The sequence below is a fragment of the Salvelinus fontinalis genome, chromosome 34 (genome assembly GCF_029448725.1).
Source record: "Salvelinus fontinalis isolate EN_2023a chromosome 34, ASM2944872v1, whole genome shotgun sequence".
Classification (NCBI taxonomy): Eukaryota; Metazoa; Chordata; class Actinopteri; order Salmoniformes; family Salmonidae; genus Salvelinus; species Salvelinus fontinalis.
In genome coordinates, this window is record NC_074698.1 from 17,288,406 (window position 1) to 17,314,175 (window position 25,770).

The following is a 25,770-nucleotide window of genomic DNA, read 5'->3' on the forward strand; positions in this document are numbered from 1 at the left end:
AGTTTGTTTATTAAATTCTTCAAATGTTTTATGACTTTGTCAATCAAATTGTTCTTAACAAATCTAAATAATTGTTTAGTGTTTCTGTATCAATATGGACTATTTAAAAATGTACATCATTTGGGATAATTTTTACCTCAGCCAAAAACATACTTCTGCCTATAGTAATTGGATAAATAGGACCTTTATTTGAATCTAGGTTTCTCTGGAGACATAATAACAAGTTAACCATACCACCAGAGAGTGGAGAGGGACCTGTTAACCATACCACCAGAGAGTGGAGGGGGACCTGTTAACCATACCACCAGAGAGTGGAGGGGGACCTGTTAACCATACCACCAGAGAGTGGAGGGGGACCTGTTAACCATACCACCAGAGAGTGGAGGGGGACCTGTTAACCATACCACCAGAGAGTGGAGGGGGACCTGTTAACCATACCACCAGAGAGTGGAGAGGGACCTGTTAACCATACCACCAGAGAGTGGAGGGGAACCTGTTAACCATACCACCAGAGAGTGGAGAGGGACCTGTTAACCATACCACCAGAGAGTGGAGGGGGACCTGTTAACCATACCACCAGAGAGTGGAGGGGGACCTGTTAACCATACCACCAGACGGTGGAGGGGGACCTGTTAACCATACCACCAGAGAGTGGAGGGGGACCTGTTAACCATACCACCAGAGAGTTGAGGGGGACCTGTTAACCATACCACCAGAGAGTGGAGGGGAACCTGTTAACCATACCACCAGAGAGTGGAGGGGGACCTGTTAACCATACCACCAGAGAGTGGAGGGGGACCTGTTAACCATACCACCAGAGAGTGGAGGGGGACCTGTTAACCATACCACCAGAGAGAGGAGGGGGACCTGTTAACCATACCACCAGAGAGTGGAGGGGGACCTGTTAACCATACCACCAGAGAGTTGAGGGGGACCTGTTAACCATACCACCAGAGGGTGGAGGGGGACTTAACCATACCACCAGAGAGTGGAGGGGGACCTGTTAACCATACCACCAGAGAGTGGAGGGGGACCTGTTAACCATACCACCAGAGAGTTGAGGGGGACCTGTTAACCATACCACCAGAGGGTGGAGGGGGACTTAACCATACCACCAGAGAGTTGAGGGGGACCTGTTAACCATACCACCAGAGGGTGGAGGGGGACCTGTTAACCATACCACCAGAGAGTGGAGGGGGACCTGTTAACCATACCACCAGAGAGTGGAGGGGGACCTGTTAACCATATCACCAGAGAGTGGAGAGGGACTTAACCATACCACCAGAGAGTGGAGGGGGACCTGTTAACCATACCACCAAAGGGTGGAGGGGGACCTGTTAACCATACCACCAGAGAGTGGAGGGGGACCTGTTAACCATACCACCAGAGAGTGGAGGGGGACCTGTTAACCATACCACCAGGGGGTGGAGGGGGACCTGTTAACCATACCACCAGAGAGTGGAGGGGGACCTGTTAACCATACGACCAGAGAGTGGAGGGGGACCTGTTAACCATACCACCAGAGGGTGGAGGGGGACCTGTTAACCATACCACCAGAGGGTGGAGGGGGACCTGTTAACCATACCACCAGAGAGTGGAGAGGGACTTAACCATACCACCAGAGGGTGGAGGGGGACCTGTTAACCATACCACCAGAGAGTGGAGGGGGACCTGTTAACCATACCACCAGAGAGTGGAGGGGGACCTGTTAACCATATCACCAGAGAGTGGAGAGGGACTTAACCATACCACCAGAGAGTGGAGGGGGACCTGTTAACCATACCACCAGAGGGTGGAGGGGGACCTGTTAACCATACCACCAGAGAGTGGAGGGGGACCTGTTAACCATACCACCAGAGAGTGGAGGGGGACCTGTTAACCATACCACCAGAGAGTTGAGGGGGACCTGTTAACCATACCACCAGAGGGTGGAGGGGGACCTGTTAACCATACTACCAGAGAGTGGAGGGGGACCTGTTAACCATACCACCAGAGAGTGGAGGGGGACCTGTTAACCATATCACCAGAGAGTGGAGAGGGACTTAACCATACCACCAGAGAGTGGAGGGGGACCTGTTAACCATACCACCAGAGGGTGGAGGGGGACCTGTTAACCATACCACCAGAGAGTGGAGGGGGACCTGTTAACCATACCACCAGAGAGTGGAGGGGGACCTGTTAACCATACCACCAGAGGGTGGAGGGGGACCTGTTAACCATACCACCAGAGGGTGGAGGGGGACCTGTTAACCATACCACCAGAGAGTGGAGGGGGACCTGTTAACCATACCACCAGAGAGTGGAGGGGGACCTGTTAACCATACCACCAGAGGGTGGAGGGGGACCTGTTAACCATACCACCAGAGGGTGGAGGGGGACCTGTTAACCATACCACCAGAGGGTGGAGAGGGACTTAACCATACCACCAGAGGGTGGAGGGGGACCTGTTAACCATACCACCAGAGAGTGGAGGGGGACCTGTTAACCATACCACCAGAGAGTGGAGGGGGACCTGTTAACCATACCACCAGAGAGTGGAGGGGGACCTGTTAACCATACCACCAGAGAGTGGAGGGGGACCTGTTAACCATACCACCAGAGAGTTGAGGGGGACCTGTTAACCATACCACCAGAGGGTGGAGGGGGACCTGTTAACCATACCACCAGAGAGTTGAGGGGGACCTGTTAACCATACCACCAGAGAGTGGAGGGGGACCTGTTAACCATACCACCAGAGAGTTGAGGGGGACCTGTTAACCATACCACCAGAGAGTTGAGGGGGACCTGTTAACCATACCACCAGAGAGTGGAGGGGGACCTGTTAACCATACCACCAGAGAGTTGAGGGGGACCTGTTAACCATACCACTAGAGAGTGGAGGGGGACCTGTTAACCATACCACCAGAGAGTGGAGGGGGACCTGTTAACCATACCACCAGAGAGTGGAGGGGGACCTGTTAACCATACCACCAGAGAGTTGAGGGGGACCTGTTAACCATACCACCAGAGAGTGGAGGGGGACCTGTTAACCATACCACCAGAGAGAGGAGGGGGACCTGTTAACCATACCACCAGAGAGTTGAGGGGGACCTGTTAACCATACCACCAGAGAGAGGAGGGGGACCTGTTAACCATACCACCAGAGAGTGGAGGGGGACCTGTTAACCATACCACCAGAGAGTGGAGGGGGACCTGTTAACCATACCACCAGAGAGTGGAGGGGGACCTGTTAACCATACCACCAGAGAGTGGAGGGGGACCTGTTAACCATACCACCAGAGAGTGGAGGGGGACCTGTTAACCATACCACCAGAGAGTGGAGGGGGACCTGTTAACCATACCACCAGAGAGTGGAGGGGGACCTGTTAACCATACCACCAGAGAGTTGAGGGGGACCTGTTAACCATACCACCAGAGGGTGGAGGGGGACCTGTTAACCATACCACCAGAGAGTTGAGGGGGACCTGTTAACCATACCACCAGAGAGTGGAGGGGGACCTGTTAACCATACCACCAGAGAGTTGAGGGGGACCTGTTAACCATACCACCAGAGAGTTGAGGGGGACCTGTTAACCATACCACCAGAGAGTGGAGGGGGACCTGTTAACCATACCACCAGAGAGTTGAGGGGGACCTGTTAACCATACCACCAGAGAGTGGAGGGGGACCTGTTAACCATACCACCAGAGAGTGGAGGGGGACCTGTTAACCATACCACCAGAGAGTGGAGGGGGACCTGTTAACCATACCACCAGAGAGTGGAGGGGGACCTGTTAACCATACCACCAGAGAGTGGAGGGGGACCTGTTAACCATACCACCAGAGAGAGGAGGGGGACCTGTTAACCATACCACCAGAGAGTGGAGGGGGACCTGTTAACCATACCACCAGAGAGTGGAGAGGGACCTGTTAACTATACCACCAGAGAGTGGAGAGGGACCTGTTAACCATACTACCAGAGGGTGGAGGAGGACCTGTTAACTATATCACCAGAGAGTGGAGAGGGACCTGTTAACCATACCACCAGAGAGTGGAGAGGGACCTGTTAACCATACCACCAGAGAGTTGAGGAGGACCTGTTAACCATACCACCAGAGAGTTGAGGAGGACCTGTTAACCATACCACCAGAGAGTGGAGGGGGACCTGTTAACCATACCACCAGAGGGTGGAGGGGGACCTGTTAACCATACCACCAGAGAGTGGAGGGGGACCTGTTAACCATACCACCAGAGAGTGGAGGGGGACCTGTTAACCATACCACCAGAGAGTGGAGGGGGACCTGTTAACCATACCACCAGAGAGTGGAGGGGGACCTGTTAACCATACCACCAGAGAGTGGAGGGGGACCTGTTAACCATACCACCAGAGAGTGGAGGGGGACCTGTTAACCATACCACCAGAGAGTTGAGGGGGACCTGTTAACCATACCACCAGAGAGTGGAGGGGGACCTGTATCAGGGATTTTGACCAGATAGACAGGTCATCTGCAGAGCTCCCCATGTACTCTCCTAAGATGTAACTTTTCTATACCACGCATCATACGACCGTGTTCAAAACCAAAATTACCTTCTTTTTTATATATAAAATTTGCCAAAGGTATACAAGGTCTGGCAATGGTATCAATACTTGATAGAACTGAAATACAGAACTCAGATAGGCTCTGAATCTACATAGAGAGCTGTATTGGTGTGTATATCCCCCGAAATGTAGTTATTTTAGGGCCTATGGTTATAAATGGTTATAACTAGGTAAGACCACATACATGCTTAGTTGTTGTTAAAACAGCTGATAAAAGTCTGTCAGTGGTATGAATACTTGGTAAAACTATAATACAGAAACCAGCTACCCTCTAAATGTACACATAGTGTTGTAATTGTGTGTATTCTCCGAAAAATACTTATTCTACTGAAAATGTCATATAAATACCAGAATTCCTATAATATCCTCCAATATTCTATATGTGCAACTTGAAGTATATTTTGGTGCTATATACTTTGGTTTGTAGTGACTTAGATGTGGGCATGCTTTTTGCAATAGGTTTGGTCATTGTCTCTCAGAATCACTTTTTGAAGTGAATTGAATCCTTTTTATCAATAAACTGTTTTATATTTAAAATGTTGGTGTACTGCCCCTTTAAAATATGATAATTCTGACCACATAAATGTGACACAATTAATATTTACTTAAAAATTCAGAAACTAAATGATACTATAATTAAATTACGGTAAATTTGCTTTTTGGTACTAATGTGGATTGTACTTTGGAAAAAGCTGCACATTTTATAAAGGAAAAATGCATATACAGTGGGGAGAACAAGTATTTGATACACTGCCAATTTTGCAGGCTTTCCTACTTACAAAGCATGTAGAGGTCTGTAATTTTTATCATAGGTACACTTCAACTGCGAGAGACGGAATCTAAAACAAAAATCCAGAAAATCACATTGTATGATTTTTAAGTAATTAATTTGCATTTTATTGCATGACATAAGTATTTGATCACCTACCAACCAGTAAGAATTCCGGTTCTCACAGACCTGTTAGTTTTTCTTTAAGAAGCCCTCCTGTTCTCCACTCATTACCTGTATTAACTGCACCTGTTTGAACTCGTTACCTGTATAAAAGACACCTGTCCACACACTCAATCAAACAGACTCCAACCTCTCCACAATGGCCAAGACCAGAAAGCTGTGTAAGGACATCAGGGATAAAATTGTAGACCTGCACAAGACTGGGATGGGCTACAGGACAATAGGCAGGCAGCTTGGTGAGAAGGCAACAACTGTTGGTGCAATTATTAGAAAATGGAAGAAGTTGAAGATGATGGTCAATCACCCTCGGTCTGGGGCTCCATGCAAGATCTCACCTCGTGGGGCATCAATGATCATGAGGAAGGTGAGGGATCAGCCCAGAACTACACGGCAGGACCTGGTCAATGACCTGAAGAGAGCTGGGACCACAGTCTCAAAGAAAACCATTAGTAACACACTACGTCGTCATGGATTAAAATCCTGCAGCGCACGCAAGGTCCCTCTGCTCAAGCCAGCGCATGTCCAGGCCCGTCTGAAGTTTGCCAATGACCATCTGGATGATCCAGAGGAGGAATGGGAGAAGGTCATGTGGTCTGATGAGACAAAAATAGAGCTTTTTGGTCTAAACTCCACTCGCCGTGTTTGGAGGAAGAAGAAGGATTAGTACAACCCCAAGAACACCATCCCAACCGTGAAGCATGGAGGTGGAAACATCATTCTTTGGGGATGCATTCTGCAAAGGGGACAGGACGACTGCACCGTATTGAGGGGAGGATGGATGGGGCCATGTATCGCGAGATCTTGGCCAACAACCTCCTTCCCTCAGTAAGAGCATTGAAGATGGATCGTGGCTGGGTCTTCCAGCATGACAACGACCCGAAACACACAGCCAGGGCAACTAAGGAGTGGCTCCGTAAGAAGCATCTCAAGGTCCTGGAGTGGCCTAGCCAGTCTCCAGACCTGAACCCAATAGAAAATCTTTGGAGGGAGCTGAAAGTCCGTATTGCCCAGCGACAGCCCCGAAACCTGAAGGATCTGGAGAAGGTCTGTATGGAGGAGTGGGCCAAAATCCCTGCTACAGTGTGTGCAAACCTGGTCAAGAACTACAGGAAACGTATGATCTCTGTAATTGCTAACAAAGGTTTCTGTACCAAATATTAAGCTCTGCTTTTCTGATGTATCAAATACTTATGTCATGCAATAAAATGCAAATAAATTACTTAAAAATCATACAATGTGATTTTCTGGATTTTTGTTTTAGATTCCGTCTCTCACAGTTGAAGTGTACCTATGATAAATATTACAGACCTCTACATGCTTTGTAAGTAGGAAAACCTGCAAAATCGGCAGTGTATTAAATACTTGTTCTCCCCCCTGTATATGTTTGACAGAATATGCTGATTAACTGTAATTTTGCTAAAATAACGGTCTATTCTGGTCATCTTATATTTCAGAAAACATGTATCAAATTTTTATGATGTTTTGATAAAACGTAAGTTGATATTTTGCTGTGATTGATGCTTTTTCCAATAGTTTCTTCTTGCGGTCAAAATGACCCCAGTTGGTAAACGATGTCTGTCAAATATTATGTTGGTAGCTTGAGAATTAAATGAGCAGACATGCAATCTATCTATGAAAAGAAGTATGGCCACGGAAATGAAATGAAAATTCCAGTCTTGTCTGCAATTTATGTGAACATACACTACGTACTGTAGAACCTAAAAGGGTTCTTCGGCTGTCCCGATAGGAGAACGCTTTGAAAAACCCTTTTTTGGTTCCAGGTAGAACCCTTTTAGGATCCATGTAGAACCCTTTCCACAGAGGGAAAACATCACCATTGCTGACTTGTTTTCGTCCTAACCAACTCACTTTTCAGTCTCAGTCAGGCCTTTAATTTCCACCTTTCTATGAATAGAAAATGTATTTTTCCTTCCATAGCTGTCCTTTTCTTGTCGGCTAGGTTCTCTGTTCACTAGGAGCTCTCAGTACATCCTCAATCTCCTTCACACAGCTAGAGCCAAACCACCCCTGTCTAACTTGATCACAACACTGTCCAGCTCATTCCCACCTACCGTACAGCTCTCAAGAACAGTAAACCCCTTGTGAAATCTGTGAATGTATGGAATGAGGACAGTATAGAATCCCTTAAGGGATGTTCTGTGTCCAGATTGGGACATTTTTCATGAGTTAGACATGCTCAAGTCAGCAGAGGTTGTCACAGACTATATACATTTCTGTGTTGACTCTGATACCCCAAAAGACAAAAGGCATACCCAAACAACACACCCTACATCACACCCAAACAACACACCCAAACAACACACCCAAACATCACACCCAAACAACACACCCAAACATCACACCCAAACATCACACCCAAACATCACACCCAAACAACACACCCAAACAACACACCCTACATCACACCCAAACAACACACCCAAACAACACACCCAAACAACACACCCTACATCACACCCAACATCACACCCAAACAACACACCCAAACATCACACCCAAACAACACACCCAAACAACACACCCAAACAACACACCCTACATCACACCCAAACAACACACCCTACATCACACCCTACACCACACCCAAACATCACACCCAAACAACACACCCTACATCACACCCAAACACACCCAAACAACACACCCTACATCACACCCAAACAACACACCCAAACATCACACCCAAACATCACACCCTACATCACACCCTACATCACACCCTACATCACACCCAAACAACACACCCTACATCACACCCAAACAACACACCCAAACAACACACCCTACATCACACCCAAACAACACACCCAAACAACACACCCTACATCACACCCAAACAACACACCCTACAGCACACCCAAACAACACACCCTACATCACACCCAAACAACACACCCTACATCACACCCAAACAACACACCCTACATCACACCCAAACAACACACCCTACATCACACCCAAACAACACACCCAAACAACACACCCTACATCACACCCAAACAACACACCCAAACAACACACCCTACATCACAAATGAGGTCAAGGACTGGATCAACTGCAAGAGGCAAGAAGCAAGAGGCAAGAGGCAACCATTCAAAAACAAGGACCAACAACAACTGAAATGGGTGCAAAAGGAGCTCAACCAAATGCTCAGAGAGACAAGGAAACAACACATGGAATCAGTGGGAACAAATAGTTCCTTACAAAGAACTCCAATAAATGGTGGGAATCGATGAGAACAATCACCAACATGAACTCTGCAAAAGAAATCCTTACACACACCAGACGAGCTGACCAAAGCCAATGAATTAAATGTTTTTTTATACAAGATTTAATGTACATGACTTCTCTGTTGAGTGTGATAATGTGATTGGCTCCATTGTTATTGATTATTGTGTTCATAGGTTGGAAATCAACCCTACAATTGTCACTAGAGTCTTCAAGCACACCTGTAAGAATAAGGCAAAAGATCATGGTGTGCGAGCTCCGTTCAGATGTGAACCCTGTGTTAGATCCTTAGCAATTTGCCTATAAGCAAAGTCGTGAGACAAGATGATGCAATCAACACCATAGTGCATCTCATTGTTAAGCTTCTGGAAAACCCCAAGGCCTATGCTACACTGTTATTTATTTAAGTTCAGCGTTTAACACAATACAGCCACATGTCCTACTCAGTCAGTTAAAGCAGACAGGTGTTAACCCCTGTATCATAAGGTGGTACCACTCATTCCTGACTAGCCGTACTCAGCAGGTTAGTGTTAACAGTACGCTCTCTGAGGCTAGAGACATTAGCACGGGGCCCGCAGGGTTGTGGGAGTTCACCAATCTTATTCATACTGTACACAAATGAATACACTAGCAGTAATCCTGAAAACTATATTGTCAAGTTTTCTGATGATACCGCCATACTTGGTCTGATGTATAAAGATGCTGATACTACTGTGTACAGGTCAGAAATTCAAAGGTTTGTCAAGTGGTGTGATGAACACCATCTTATCCTCAATGTAAAGAAAACAGAAGAGATGGTGTTTGACCCCAAATCTGTTGGCAACCACGTGCCTGTGGTTGTCCACAATGCTAGCATAGCACAGCTTAGTTGGTACAAGTGGCTGGGTGCACACGGACAATGTACTGAACTGGAAGGTCCAAGTAGAGTGTCTGCTGCAGAGTGCAACAGCGCCTCTATTTCCTACGTAGACTCACCGGGTTTAGGGATTTGACCAGAAAACAATGCTCCGGAGTAAAACATACTCTGGCAATAGAGTTATCTTTTCAGAGTTGAGTACGCTCAATTTAGTGTTGATATTTTAACTCTGCTTCATTGGGTTTCACTCTGTACAGTATTAATTCAAAATAATTATTTTTAATCTCTGCAGTGTTGTTTAGTATTCTAGAGTTCATTATTTAGAGTAATGTTTCCTCTCAATACAATCATAAGAGTTAATTCAACTCCTATGTAGTCAAACAACACTATTTTGAGGTTTATATGGTTCCATTTGAGGTATAAGGGTGTAAAGTCTCATTTGCATATTTCTTAATGTGTCATATTATGGTGGCTTGCAATGTGACATCCAATCTCTAGTAGTATCCATTTAAAAGGGAGGATGTCCAGAAATTGTACATCACCTACAACTTACATTCAGAATCTATGTCAGAGCAAGGTAGAGTGTAATGTTGCTAGAGACTACCCACCATCTATTCTGAAACAGCATTCTCAGTAACCGTTGCCATAAAGTCAAACACTTAGAGATTAGTTTAAGAAAATGCATGTTACATATCATTGAGTAGCATTAGATCAAAAACAATCAATGTACACGTGAAAACACATATTGAAACAAACCATTTGTAAAAATCGACCTGCAACAGAGCATGCTGAGAAATATGACATCTGTAGATACTCCGTAGTTTTAACTCCCGGTCTCTGGTTACCTTTAAAGGAGTTCAAAATATACAGTCCCAATTAACTCCAGTTATCAGCACTAACTCCAAGGAAAGTATCACTCTGTTGAGGGTTAAGATAACTTCAGTAGAGTCAATTTAATTCTACATTTCACCTCCCCTTGATTTACTGTGTAGGTCTACTTCTACATTGTGGATTGACGCTATTGGCCCAAAACTCTACTTAAAATGTAATTTTGTGAGTGGGTGATTTCTGAAAAGTGAACAGAGTTAACCAGTCTTGACAGAGTCCAGATATAATGGAGCACTATTTCCTCCTTGGATACAGGCCAGATTGTCCAATCCCAAATCAGAATTCTCTACTAAAGGCTAATATTTGTTAATTAAATGTCCCTAAATGTTGTTTCGGTCAAGAGGTACTGAGGTACTGCCAGGCATATTTAAAAATGTTTGCTTTACCAATAATGAACACAGCGCAGTGATGTTGAGACAACCAGGAAAGAGCCAAATGGAAATGCAGACAAAGTGTATGAGGATGGTTAATGTGAGTGGGACTCTGAGGCAGACCAAGCCAGGGAAGATATCTATAATTGCATGCATTAGTCTCTCTACGCACCGTTGCTAGTGAAAGGCCCGCTATTGCTCCAACAACCACTTATCTGTCCTGGTTTCTTAAGTAAAGAGATCAGAGTACATTGGACTGGCAGACTTGATAAACAGACTGAAGAACATGCAGAAGGGGCATTTGAGCCGTAGAACCTTGAGCAGGTCAGGTTGGTGACATTGATGTGTAGCAACCCGATGCTCTTTATCTACACCTGGTAGTCATTGTGTTTAGCACATTTTCTGGATCGGTGAAATTCACATATTTTTCCACATTCAAACATCCAACCTGGTTCTAACAATGACAATAACGCAGTTATTGTTGGTCTCTGTTCCTTTTAAGGCCATGTTGGTTTTCACTGCCCATGGTGTCCTAGACTGCTACAGTGTGTCCTACACAGAGAGAGAGAGAGAGAGAGAGACAGAGAGACAGCGAGACAGCGAGACAGCGAGACAGAGACAGAGAGACACAGAGACAGAGAGACAGAGAGAGAGAGAGAGAGAGAGAGAGAGAATGGGAGACTCCTGTCTCTTCCTGGTAATGGTTTCTCATATTGGTTTTGACCAGAAAAGTGCAGGATAAAATGAAACCACAGTCTCCTTTTAAACTAGGCTCCAGTGAAGAAGGGAGGCAAGGAAGGAGTGAGGGTTAGGGTTAGAACGAGGGAGGAGAGCAGTGTGTTCCAGGAACACCCTGACCCCCTCACTCCCACTGCTTGAGTGCCCCCTCTCCACACACATCATCAACACGTTCATCTCTCCTCATCTAACCCCACCCCCTCCACATCTTTTCTCCCTTAAATTATCTACAATGTTCCCTGCCTCTCTTTTTTTCCCTTACCGGGTTTAAAATGATAATCTCACACATTATTCCCTCTGTCTTTCATTCTCCTGTTCCTCTTCTCCAGGGCACAGCATTGTCATTAGCACATTGAATAATAACAATGGGACCACATCCTCTCCTGCTGTACAGTATCAGACTCAGCTCTGTTCTCAGGGTGCTAAAGTGTCGCTCCTCTTTCTTTGTCCATGCCATATGTCACCATCTCTACACCTACCTACCTGCAGTGGTGGCCCACTGTGTCACAGTCTTTGTCTACTTTCTTGCTGGTACTCTCTGTTTCAGACATAGTTCCAGCCCCGAGATCACTGAGCACTGCTGTAACTGTTGCTCTGTGATGGCATAACACGCTGGGCTATGATGACTTATTTAAACATTTGTTGTATTTTACCCCATTTTTCTCCCCAATTTCGATCGTGTCTCATCGCTGCAACTCCCCAACTGTCTTGGGATGCAAAGATGGAGTCATGTGTCCTCCGAAACATGAACCGCCAAACCGTGCTTCTTAACACCTGTCCGACACATTGCAACTGCAGGCGCCCGGCCCGCCACAAGGAGTCGCTAAAGCGCGATGAGCCAAGTAAAGCCAAACCCTCCCCTAACCTGGACGACGCTGGGCCAATTGTGCGCTGCCCAATGGGACTCCCAATCACGGCCGGTTGTGACACAGCCTGGGAACGAACCCGGGTCTGTAGTGACGCCTCTAGCCTTGCGATGCAGGGCCTTAGTACCGCTGCACCACTATGGAGGCCCTGCTCTGCTGACTGTTTCATTCTCATCCCAGGAGCGAAAATCTGATATCAACCTTGGAGGGGACAATTACATTACATTTTCTCAAGAGCAATTCCTGAGGGGGGACACAAAAAGTAGTGCTGTAACACATAGCCTACGTTGTAATATGTTAAATGTATATTGAGGAACCATAATCACTACTACTGGATAATTGATAGGTACAGCAGTTAACTGAAGGGTTTTCCCAACTTGTTCAAATGTTTAAATCATTATAATTCTACTACTAATAATAGTTATAGCAGTGTTCCTTATCAGTCCAGTATGTATGCAGGTATTCGTACTTACAACCAGCAATATCAAGAAAGGCCAGTAGGTGACAATGGTACTGTACACTGTATGGGTGTAGTTTTCATAAATACAATGAACATGGTGCGATCACATCTAAAAGAGTCTCCATTGAGAACCATCACAAAGTTGGTCTCCGTATTGAAATTACCTTTAAATTTGACTTTTTCTGATACATTTATATAGTCATTAAATATCTGCCACTGGCCTGAGTCTACAACAATATATATTTACAAGAACAAAAAGCTTAAAATAAGTACAGTTCTAAAAGCAAAATAACTACTTCAATGAAAAACCCAAATAATCAAACAAAATATCCTTCAGTCAGTGTCTCAACTCTTCAAACAGCAGCTATGGACAAGTATGTCACACAAAGAATGCAATTTTAAATAAAATAACAGGAAATAAATAATTTGTAAGTGTACTGTCATGTACAAAAAACTGAAAACTACTAAACAAAAGAACAAATATCAATTACACCAGGGGTTCTCAAACAGGGGTCCACGGACTAATTGGGTTTCCAGTAAGTTTACATATAAGGACCACTCAAAACCTTGCCTGCCTTGCCTCAAAATATGCAGGGGTTCCAGTACCCAAAAAAGGTTGAGAACCACTGCTATACACACTACTGAACAAAAGAACCGAACATATGTTTGCGGGTTTCAATGGATCCAACAAATTGCTGGCAGATATTTTCCCTCTTGAGACTGTCCAGCCTGTCTTTATGTACATTACAGACAACTACGCCGTTCAGTCTCTCTTGGCCCATGCTAGCCCGTAACCAAGTCTTTAACCTACGGAGTGCACTGAAACTCCTCTCAGCCTCACATGAAGACACTGATTCCACAAACAAAATTCTGATCAGCACCTCAACTTGGACAACCAACCCCTGCACCTCCACTGGAAGCCTCCTGAGGACCTCTGCTACCTCTCCACTGCTGCTACAGGGGTATTTGTTGTGAAAGAGAGGGATCTGCACTGAAAGAGAATCTATGTTCACCTCTGGGTACTGATCTAGAGACTCATCCAACTCCCCCGTGAGAAGCGCTCTTTCCAACTTTTGCAGGACGTTTAGACTGTCCTGGTCAAAACGGTCGCCAAACTGAACCTCTACACCATCCAACACTTAAAAGAATTCTGCCCTATAGTGATCCACTGCTTTGCCAGCAAATTGTCTTGAGTGTCACTCAATGGACTCATGGATTCAATGGAGTCAATAAATGTTGTTGCTTTCTCATACAGTGCAAGGTCGCTTTCGTCATTTCTCTTGCCCCTAAGAGATGACCGCACACACTCGACTGCAGCCTGCATACCAGAGACAGTCTGAGTTTTCTTCTGCAGTGAAATGTTTAGACATTCAAGCTCTCCAAGAACAGCAGAGGCAAGTGTGAGGCCCAACACAGTCTTGCCTTTGCTGAAGTGCTCGAATAAGCCACTGGCAGTTGAAGCAATCTCCTTTAGGCTGCTTAGTACCTACACATACTGCGCTAGCACAGCTCTAATAGCAGTATTCCGCACAGTCCACCTTGTTGGACATAGGGGTTTCAGGGTGGTCCGATTTGTATCTTTGGACGTGGAAATTGATTCAAACATGCTCTTAAACTTTCCTGACTGGCCATAGAGGACACCTAACTGATGGACCCAGGAAAGGGAATCCCGGATCAGTGGGGAGGCTGAGCAGCCAGCCTGTGTAATCAGATTTACTGTGTGCTCCACAATGTACATAGAGGGCTAATGGCTGCTGCCTCCTCACAATTGCCTGTGCACCTGTGTATTTTCCTGCCATGTTTGAGGCACCATCGTAACTCTGCCCACGTAAGACAGACATGGTCAAATTGAGCCTCAACAACACTTTAGTTGCCACTTTCACAATGCCCTCGCCTGTTGTCTCCGACACCCTGTATAGCCCAATAAACTACTCGTGAGGGACACGGTCATGGTCAACATAACGCAGACAGACACTCTTCTGTTCAGCACCAGAGACATCTTGAGTACCATCAACAATTAATGAAAATTGTACAATCGGAAGAGACCTAATCTCAGCTGCAATGCCTCGAATGACTGTATTGGCCATGATGTTCAGAATTTCATTCTGTGCTTTGGGGCCTGTGTACATTGTGGTACGCTCTGTTAACCACTTCAGTAAAATGGGATCCTCTTCTGCCCTAAGTTTCAAAAGCTGGTATAAATTCCCACAGTCATCCGTGTGGCCTCTAAAGGCTTGTTCCTGTCTTACTACATGCCGCACCGAACTAATAATTTTCATCAAGCAATGCCTTGCGTCCTCCTGCTGTTTACCCCACGCGCTGGATAACTGGACACTGATTGGATTTAGCTGGTGTGCTGTTACAGTTACAAAGTGGCGGTGGGTTTGGCAGTTTTGATGTGCTGTGAATTTTTCAAAGGCTTTTCTCCAGTTCCTAAATCCTGCACTAATGAAGGCAGCATCAGCTCTTTGGCCAAAAGATGGCTGGCTTGAAAACCCTTGGTTACAGTGAAAACACAACACTCCTTTTAATGATGGATTATAATGTAGCAAGGAAAATCGCAAAACCATCTCTCTTGAAACGTCAACACTCTGTTGGCAAGAGTTTGCGGTTCTGCAAATTGTGGGTGTGGCTGATATGGTTTTGTGCCATCACTGAGGTAACTGGACAATGCTGTGCCACTGTCCCCTATACTGGTGCTGCTGGGAACATGGGTGACACCTGGTCCTGCCATGGCTGTGACACTGTCCTCTGAAGTCTCTCTCTTTGGCTCTTTCCCTTTCACCACCATCACTGACTCAGTCTGTCTCCTAGAAAATAAATAAGGTGTTTGCCGTACTCCTAACTACCGGTAACCAAAACTACACAATTAATCACAACAGCAATAACATTGCCTTAAACTAATCTTGGTTCAGTCACCAGTTTAAGTTGAGAGTGGGGGTATCCATGGCATTTTCCAATTGTGTCCCTATTTTACAAATCAAAAAAATTGAGAACCTTTCATAAAGTTGCCAAACAAAGACTCAACAACCTTACCTGAGACTCCCTGTCTCTCCAAGTCTGTCCCTGCATATCTGTCCCCAGCTCTGCTGTCTGTGTGCCATCTGTTGCCTGCTCTGCCTAATGACATCATTGTGAAACATTTCCATTAGCATTTCACTTCTTTCTTATGAACATTTTATCAACTAGTCTTTGAGATATTAGGATACTAGAGTTCTTACTATGCGTTTTGGTGTACTGACAAATACTCTGATGTCCGTCTTCTTACTTTTTTCTGCCATTTTTCAACCTGGCTGGCTGGCTGGCCTAGCTGCACACACACACATTTACACAACACATGCTGCAACCTTTTGTAATTTAAATAGTTTGTTTCATATTGGCTGGCTTCCAACAATAGCTGAATTTGTAAACGCTAGCGAGCACCAATTCCGTTTCTGTGTGTTTGCTATAATCTTTGCTACCTGGTTAAATAAAGGTGAAATAAAATAAAATAAAAAAAGTTCACTAGCGACAATTTATCTTTTGCAACGAGACCATTATATATATTTAAGACAATGGTAGAAGAGAGTGTAGTTCTGTTCTGTTCAGTTTGGACTTCAGTTTATTGCTAACCTTATCACAGGGACGTCGAAGCACTACAGCTGCATGCTGATCTTGGAATAAACTGACGATAGCAAAGATTCCATCTTTGACGACGCCACATAAATGGAATAGGTACTAGCTAGCTTGATAGTTAATGTTTGCTTTAGTTTGCGCGCTAGCTCTGCAAATTCAACTAGTGTGTGAACCCTGCCAACATAAAAATAAATAAATAACATTGCTATGGACCTGCTATGGATTGACTGGATTAACCTCGCGTCAGTTACGTACATGTCCCTTTCGGACAGTAGATACGAACTCTCTATTACCTTGCCAGCTAAAGAACTGGCAGTGGATCAAACCATTGTGAGGCAAAGGGCGGAGGGGGTCGCAATCTTTTGAAATTTAAATGCGCTATTAAGTGTCTATAATCAGCACAAGTGCTTTCATTGCGTATTATTAATATTATTGAAATTACATAGTTATGTTTACAGTGATATATTGGGGGGGACAAATCATATTTTTCCCAAGATGGGGGGGTCGTGTGTCCCCCGTCCCCCCTGGGATTTCCGCCTATGTCTCATCCATTTTATTATATTGCATTACGTTGACTTTAGGCCTAGTCATTCATTGTTTATGTGAATCTACAGCAGAGAGACTCCAAATTACAGTGTGTTTCTGACCTGGAGAGAACACACACACACACACACAATGATGGAAAAGTATAGGCCCTGCTGTAGACGTGTTTGGCCCATTAGGACTGAGTGTCTTCATGGTGTACCCGCTACTGCTAACGGTGTCTGGTGAAGAGCAGCACACTCTGCTCTCCTATTACTCAGCAGGATGAACGTAACATTGCTTTAAAAGGAGTTCAGACAACCCTGGATGACAAACAAATGTAGTTATATTAGTTTGGATTGTGTGAGACAATCCATAAACAATATACACTACTGTACTCATATTGTAGGTTTTATATCACCATATTGAAAAAATAAGTTAAAAGAATTCCTGCTAATGTAGCTGGCTGAATGGTAATTGGGCTGAAGAGTCACAAAGCTATGAGTCAGTCCATTGGGTTCACATTTTTACTAAGTCACAATTCCAGACATAACATTAGCATGATTGACAAATCAAACACCAAAAATAAACTAAAATCACAGAAAGCAATTTGAAAAATTATTCTAAAGGATTGAGGATAAAACTCGTACCGAGCGGGGAGAGTAGAGGAGTATCCCATTTGAAGACGAGGGGTAACATGACATGGTGAGGAACCAGCACAAACACAGAAAAACAACTCAACCCTCATCCTTCCAACCTCATCATCCTCACTAGCATCCCTTGACATTCGTCATACACAGAATCTGCACCCCACTTGGTCATCTCCTCAATTTCTCTGGAACACTTTTGACCTTTTCTATGGCTCCCCCCTGTGGTGATTTATGAGAGGTGCAGGACTCTAGACGACAGCAATGGGAACAGACTGAGGCAGGATCAGAATTTACACACAGAAACAGTAAGCAGCCTCAAACGATTAAGGGAGAGGAGCGATAGCAGGCAGAGAGGCAATAGAGAGAGGTCAATTTGAGAGTAATCATATCTGATGATCCCTGCACCAACTGTATTGTCTTCTACAGAGAATATCCTTTTCATCTTGGGCTCCATTAATTTCTATAGGGAAATAAACTTCACTCAGTTCCAGTGTTGCTATGCTGCACAGACACTGTGCCCCAGCACTCATCCACAGAGCGTTACATCATCCGGATTATCTTCATGTATCATCCTATAAAAGGCCCTCCAGAAATCCATTAGAGGTCAGTAAACTGACAATGTATCTCCGCAGCACGCATTCACATCCTCCCGTAACTTTATTCTGCCTCTTCACAGTTCAGACAGGACAGCAGTAAGCCTCTCCTGGTAACATCCCTCTCGCAGTGCAGAGTCCCTCGTCAGCTCCACTCACAGTCTAAAGGGAGAGTCTGACCTTGACTCTTAGCAGAGGTCAGAGACGTAGTCAAAGTCTTTGAAGCAGTCCTGGTCCTTGCGGGAGAGGGTGCGGCGTTCGCGGGGCGGCGTGAGGGCGGGGGTCTCGGCGGTGAACTCCTCGTCAAAGTTGCTGACGTCCTCCCTCCCCGTGATGTTGGGGACGAACGGGGGTGGGAGCCGCCTCTGCAGCAGCGCTTCCCAGCCCACACCCTGAGAGGGGAAACAGAGAGACCGGATTGGTTCATAGAATACAGGTGAATTAAATATTCTATGCAACTGAAAACAGCAACCCGTGATGTTACAGTAGCCCATAGAGTTGGAGCAGATGCTGGAACTATTTAACACGCTCACTGATTACATACCAAGAGTTTAATCAGTGGTTTATAAGGAATGTTAACTAATGACATGTGTGTCTGTGTTTGAGGGAGAGAGAATTAGAAAGAGAGCGAGAGAGAGGGAACTTGAGAGAGAGCGACTCACCCTAAAGAAAGGCTGTTTCTTGACGTCATCAGCATCTTTCTCACCAGAGCCTAGGCGCCGCTCCGGGTTCCTCCTCAACAACTGGCAACAGAAAACAACAAACACCTCAACCCAGACATAACAACTCACAGCACAGACCAAACACTAGCTAGCAACACACACAGATGGCAAACAGCTGAACAAACATCAGAAACACTTTCACAGAAAACCCACTGACTGAAAACTAGAAGCAAAATGGCTCCACCTTTACAGTGACCAAACTGACCATGTCAATCAATGTGATTCTCTCTTGCTCCACTGGTGATTGGTGGGATGTGAATGTTGGGGGAGGAGCTTACCCGTCTCATGATGCCGATGGCCTCTGTGGAGAGGAAGCGGGGGTAGCGCACCTCGTCATTCACTATGCTGTCAAACACCTCCTCTTCATCATCACCTGGGAATGGAGACTGACACACACATAGACCACATTGTCACGCTCACAGCCACTCATTTAACCTATTATGGCTCCCCAGTGATGTGGCCGGGGAATGCCACTGTTTGGAGTGTAAGCCACACCCCACAACCAGCATTTTTAGGCTGCAGTGCCAAGCCCCACACCTGAAGCCACTCAGCCTTGTTAGGCTGCAATACACCTGGGGCATATAAGGTGCAAGTTCAGTTCAGCACGAGAAGGGGAGCTACTGGCTGAATGCTGCAGGCTGAGCATTACAGACATTTGGGAAAAGCTCCTGGCTGGATGCCGAAGGCTGAGCTAAGCCCATGGACATTGTGAAGCTGGTAAACTAGGTAGCAGCCCAGCTAGTTTTAAGTTCAGTGTAAGGTCTGATATCATTATTACTGAAACAGGACCCAAGTGGTATATATAAAGATCCAGTCCATTTAAAAAATTGTAACCTCTTACACTTCAGTGTTGTGATGCAAAAATCCTAGCAAAATGCTTGGCGCATAGAATTAAAAAAGTATTGTCAGATATTATTCATCCTAATCATACAGGTTTTTTACATGGACGATACATTGGAGATAATATAAGACAAGTACTGGAAACAATAGAACACTATGAAATATCGGGGACACCAGGCCTGGTTTTCATAGCTGATTTTGAAAAGGCTTTTGATAAAGTACGACTGGAGTTCATATAGAAATGCCTAGAATATTTCAATTTTGGGGAATCTCTTATAAAATGGGTTAAAGTTATGTATAGTAACCCTAGGTGTAAAATAGTAAATAATGGCTACATCTCAAAAAGTTTAAAACTATCTAGAGGAGTAAAACAAGGTTGTCCACTATCGGCATATCTATTTATTATTGCCATCGAAATGTTAGCTGTTAAGATTAGATCAAACAATAATATTAAGGGATTAGAAATCCGTGGCTTAAAAATGAAGGTGTCATTGTACGCTGATGATTCATGTTTTCTTTAAAACCACAATTAGAGTCTCTCCACGGCCTCTTAGAGGATCTAGATACTTTTGCTATCCTCTCTGGATTAAAACCAAATTATGATAAATGTACCAATATCGGGGACACCAGGCCTGGTTTTCATAACTGATTTTGAAAAGGCTTTTGATAAAGTACGACTGGAGTTCATATAGAAATGCCTAGAATATTTCAATTTTGGGGAATCTCTTATAAAATGGGTTAAAATTATGTATAGTAACCCTAGGTGTAAAATAGTAAATAATGGCTACATCTCAAAAAGTTTTAAACTATCTAGAGGAGTAAAACAAGGTTGTCCACTATCGGCATATCTATTTATTATTGCCATCGAAATGTTAGCTGTTAAGATTAGATCAAACAATAATATTAAGGGATTAGAAATCCGTGGCTTAAAAATGAAGGTGTCATTGTACGCTGATGATTCATGTTTTCTTTAAAACCACAATTAGAGTCTCTCCACGGCCTCTTAGAGGATCTAGATACTTTTGCTATCCTCTCTGGATTAAAACCAAATTATGATAAATGTACCAATATCGGGGACACCAGGCCTGGTTTTCATAGCTGATTTTGAAAAGGCTTTTGATAAAGTACGACTGGAGTTCATATAGAAATGCCTAGAATATTTCAATTTTGGGTCACTAAAAAATGCACATTTTACATTACCATGTAGTTTACCAATTAAATGGTCTGACGGAGATGTGGACATACTCGGTATACAAATCCCAAAAGAAAGAAATGATCTCACTCCAATAAATGTTTATAGAAAGTTAGCAAAAATAGATAAGATCTTGCTACCATGGAAAGGAAAATACCTGTCTATTTGTGGAAAAATCACCTTGATTAATTAACTCTTTAGTTATATCACAGTTTACCTATTTGCTTATGGTTTTGCCTACACCTAGTGACCTGTTTTTTAAAATTATATGAACAAAAAATATTCAATTTTATTTAGAACGGCAAGCCAGATAAAATGAAAAGTGCCTATATATATATATATATATATATATATATATATATATATATATATATATATATATATATATATATATAAACGAATATATATATATATAAACGAATATGAATTCGAGGGCAGAAATGATTAAATATTCGAGCATTAGACCTCTCACTAAAGGCATCAGTCATACAAAAGTTATACTTACATCCAAACTGGTTCTCTAGTCAATTGGTACGAATGTCTCATGCTATATTCAAGAAGGGCCTTTTCCCCTTTATTCAGATTATACTTGCTCACTTTCGGTTGTTTGAAAAGGAAATCATCTCCAAAATATCTTTATTTTTTAAACAAACCTTAGAAAGTTTGTTGCAATTTCAGTTTAATCCACCTGAAAGGACGGAACAAATAGTACAACAAATATTGTGGTTAAATTCAAATATACTACTTGATAAAAAAAACGGTATTTATCGAAGAAATGTTTAAAAAGGTATAATTTTAGTGAATGATATCATAAATAGGACTGGTGGAGTTATGTCACACATGCATTTAACACAGACATATGGAAATGTCTGCTCTACCCAAAATTACAACCAATTAATTGCAGCATTACCACATAAATGGAAGAGGCTGTCATGTTTTGTCTTTTGATCATCATGTCTTGTCCCTGTGCTTCCCTCTGCTGGTCTTATTAGGTTCTTTCCCTCTTTCTATCCCTCTCTCTCCTCCTCCCTCTCTCCCTCTTCCGCTCTCTCTCTCTATCGTTCCGTTCCTGCTCCCAGCTGTTTCTCATTCTCCTAACGACCTCATTTACTCTTTCACACCTGTCCCCTATTTTGCCCTCTGATTAGAGTCCCTATTTCTCCCTCTGTTTTCCGCTTCTGTCTTTGTCGGATTCTTGTTTGAGGTTTGCTGCTCTGTGTCCTTGTTTCGCCCTGTCGTGTTTTTGCCTTTGTCAGATGCTGCGTGTGAGCAGGTGTCTATGTCAGCTACGGTCTGTGCCTTCCTGAAGCGACCTGCAGTCTGTGGTCGCGTCTCCAGTCGTTCCTCTCTAGTGACGAGAGGTTTTCAGTTTCCTGTTTTGGATTTACCTTTGATAATATCCAGGAGAATCTTTGTTTGTTTAAAACTGGAATAAAGACTCTGTTTCTATTACGTCGCTTTTGGGTCCTCCTTCATCAGCATAACAGAAGAATCCGACCAAGAATGGACCCAGCGACTACGGATTCTCGCAAGACTGCCATCGAGATCCAGGGAGCAATGCTCGGCAGACACGAGCAGGAATTGTCTGCTGCTCGTCATGCCGTTGAGACCCTGGCCGCTCATGTCTCCGATCTCTCAGGACAGTTTCAGAGTCTTCGTCTCGTGCCACCAGCTACTTCCTGGTCTTCCAAGTCTCCGGAACCTAGGGTTAATAACCCACCTTGTTACTCTGGGCAGCCCACTGAGTGTCGCTCCTTTCTCACCCAGTGTGATATTGTGTTCTCTCTCCAGCCCAACACATACTCAGGAGAGAGAGCTCGGATCGCTTACGTCATATCGCTCCTTACTGGTCGGGCTCGGGAGTGGGGCACAGCTATCTGGGAAGCAAGGGCTGAGTGTTCTAACGTTTATCAGAACTTTAAGGAGGAGATGATACGCGTTTTTGATCGTTCTGTTTTTGGGAAGGAGGCTTCCAGGGTCCTGGCTTCCCTATGTCAAGGTGATCGATCCATAACGGATTACTCTATAGAGTTTCGCACTCTTGCTGCATCCAGTGACTGGAACGAGCCGGCGTTGCTCGCTCGTTTTCTGGAGGGACTTCACGCTGAGGTTAAGGATGAGATTCTCTCCCGGGAGGTTCCTTCCAGCGTGGACTCTTTGATTGCACTCGCCATCCGCATAGAACGACGGGTAGATCTTCGTCACCGAGCTCGTGGAAGAGAGCTCGCGTTAACGGTGTTTCCCCTCTCCGCATCTCAACCATCTTCTCCCATCAGCTCAGAGACTGAGCCCATGCAGCTGGGAGGTATTCGCATCTCGACTAAGGAGAGGGAACGAAGAATCACCAACCGCCTTTGTCTCTATTGCGGTTCTGCTGGACATTTTGTCATGTCATGTCCAGTAAAAGCCAGAGCTCATCAGTAAGCGGAGGGCTACTGGTGAGCGCTACTACTCAGGTCTCTCCATCAAGATCCTGTACTACCTTGTCGGTCCATCTACGCTGGACCGGTTCGGCTGCTTCCTGCAGTGCCTTGATAGACTCTGGGGCTGAGGGTTGTTTTATGGACGAAGCATGGGCTCGGAAACATGACATTCCTCTCAGACAGTTAGGGAGGCCCACGCCCATGTTCGCCTTAGATGGTAGTTCTCTTCCCAGTATCAGATGTGAGACACTACCTTTAACCCTCACAGTATCTGGTAACCACAGTGAGACCATTTCCTTTTTGATTTTTCGTTCACCTTTTACACCTGTTGTTTTGGGTCATCCCTGGCTAGTATGTCATAATCCTTCTATTAATTGGTCTAGTAATTCTATCCTATCCTGGAATGTTTCTTGTCATGTGAAGTGTTTAATGTCTGCTATACCTCCTGTTTCTTCTGTCCCCTCTACTCAGGAGGAACCTGGTGATTTGACAGGAGTGCCGGAGGAATATCATGATCTACGCACGGTCTTCAGTCGGTCCAGAGCCAACTCTCTTCCTCCTCACCGGTCGTATGATTGTTGTATTGATCTCCTTCCGGGGACCACTCCGCCTCGGGGTAGACTATACTCTCTGTCGGCTCCCGAACGTAAGGCTCTCGAGGATTATCTGTCTGTTTCTCTCGACGCCGGTACCGTGGTGCCTTCCTCCTCTCCCGCCGGAGCGGGGTTTTTCTTTGTTAAGAAGAAGGACGGTACTCTGCGCCCCTGCGTGGATTATCGAGGGCTGAATGACATAACGGTTAAGAATCGTTATCCGCTTCCCCTTATGTTGTCAGCCTTCGAGATGCTGCAGGGAGCCAGGTTCTTTACTAAGTTGGACCTTCGTAACGCTTACCATCTCGTACGCATCAGAGAGGGGGACGAGTGGAAAACGGCGTTTAACACTCCGTTAGGGCATTTTGAATACCGGGTTCTGCCGTTCGGTCTCTCTAATGCTCCAGCTGTCTTTCAGGCATTAGTTAATGATGTACTGAGAGACATGCTGAACATCTTTGTTTTCGTTTACCTTGACGATATCCTGATTTTTTTCACCGTCACTCGAGATTCATGTTCAGCACGTTCGACGTGTACTCCAGCGCCTTTTAGAGAATTGTCTCTACGTGAAGGCTGAGAAGTGCGCCTTTCATGTCTCCTCTGTCACTTTTCTCGGTTCTGTTATTTCCGCTGAAGGCATTCAGATGGATCCCGCTAAGGTCCAGGCTGTCAGCGATTGGCCCGTTCCTAAGTCACGTGTCGAGTTGCAGCGCTTTCTCGGTTTCGCTAATTTCTATCGGCGTTTCATTCGTAATTTCGGTCAAGTGGCTGCCCCTCTCACAGCTCTGACTTCTGTCAAGACTTGCTTTAAGTGGTCCGGTTCCGCCCAGGGAGCTTTTGATCTCCTCAAGAAGCGTTTTACATCCACCCCTATCCTTGTTACTCCTGACGTCACTAAACAATTCATTGTCGAGGTTGACGCTTCAGAGGTGGGCGTGGGAGCCATTCTGTCCCAGCGCTTCCAGTCTGACGATAAGGTTCATCCTTGCGCTTACTTTTCTCATCGCATGTCGCCATCGGAACGCAACTATGATGTGGGTAACCGCGAACTGCTCGCTATCCGCTTAGCCATAGGCGAATGGCGACAGTGGTTGGAGGGGGCGACCGTTCCTTTTGTCGTTTGGACTGACCATAAGAACCTTGAGTACATCCGTTCTGCCAAACGACTTAATGCACGTCAAGCTCGTTGGGCGTTGTTTTTCGCTCGTTTCGAGTTCGTGATTTCCTATCGCCCGGGAAATAAGAACACCAAGCCTGATGCCTTATCCCGTCTCTTTAGTTCTTCTGTGGTTTCTACCGACCCCGAGGGGATTCTCCCTGAAGGGCGTGTTGTCGGGTTGACTGTCTGGGGAATTGAGAGACAGGTAAAGCAAGCACTCACTCACACTGCGTCGCCGCGCGCTTGTCCTAGTAACCTTCTGTTTGTTCCTGTCTCTACTCGTCTGGCTGTTCTTCAGTGGGCTCATTCTGCCAAGTTAGCTGGCCACCCCGGCGTTCGGGGTACGCTTGCTTCTATTCGCCAGCGGTTTTGGTGGCCTACTCAGGAGCGGGACACGCGCCGTTTCGTGGCTGCTTGTTCGGACTGCGCGCAGACTAAGTCAGGTAACTCTCCTCCTGCCGGTCGTCTCAGACCGCTTCCCATTCCTTCTCGACCATGGTCT

General features: G+C 45.1%; 1 protein-coding gene across 3 annotated transcripts in view; it reads right to left on the reverse strand.

Moving 5' to 3' along the window:
- Positions 1–17,609: 17,609 nt before the first annotated feature.
- Positions 17,610–25,770, reverse strand: part of LOC129833348 (serine/threonine-protein kinase N1-like) — a 45,754-nt gene continuing 37,593 nt past the window's right edge. For all 3 annotated transcript variants that reach the window (XM_055897879.1, XM_055897877.1, XM_055897878.1), the window contains exons 21-23: positions 19,340–19,447; positions 19,002–19,082; positions 17,610–18,731 (exon numbers count right to left, since the gene is read on the reverse strand). In XM_055897879.1, coding sequence (XP_055753854.1) covers positions 18,528–18,731; positions 19,002–19,082; positions 19,340–19,447 — 393 coding nt within the window. In that variant the 3' untranslated portion in view covers positions 17,610–18,527. The remainder of the gene's footprint in view (positions 18,732–19,001; positions 19,083–19,339; positions 19,448–25,770) is intronic.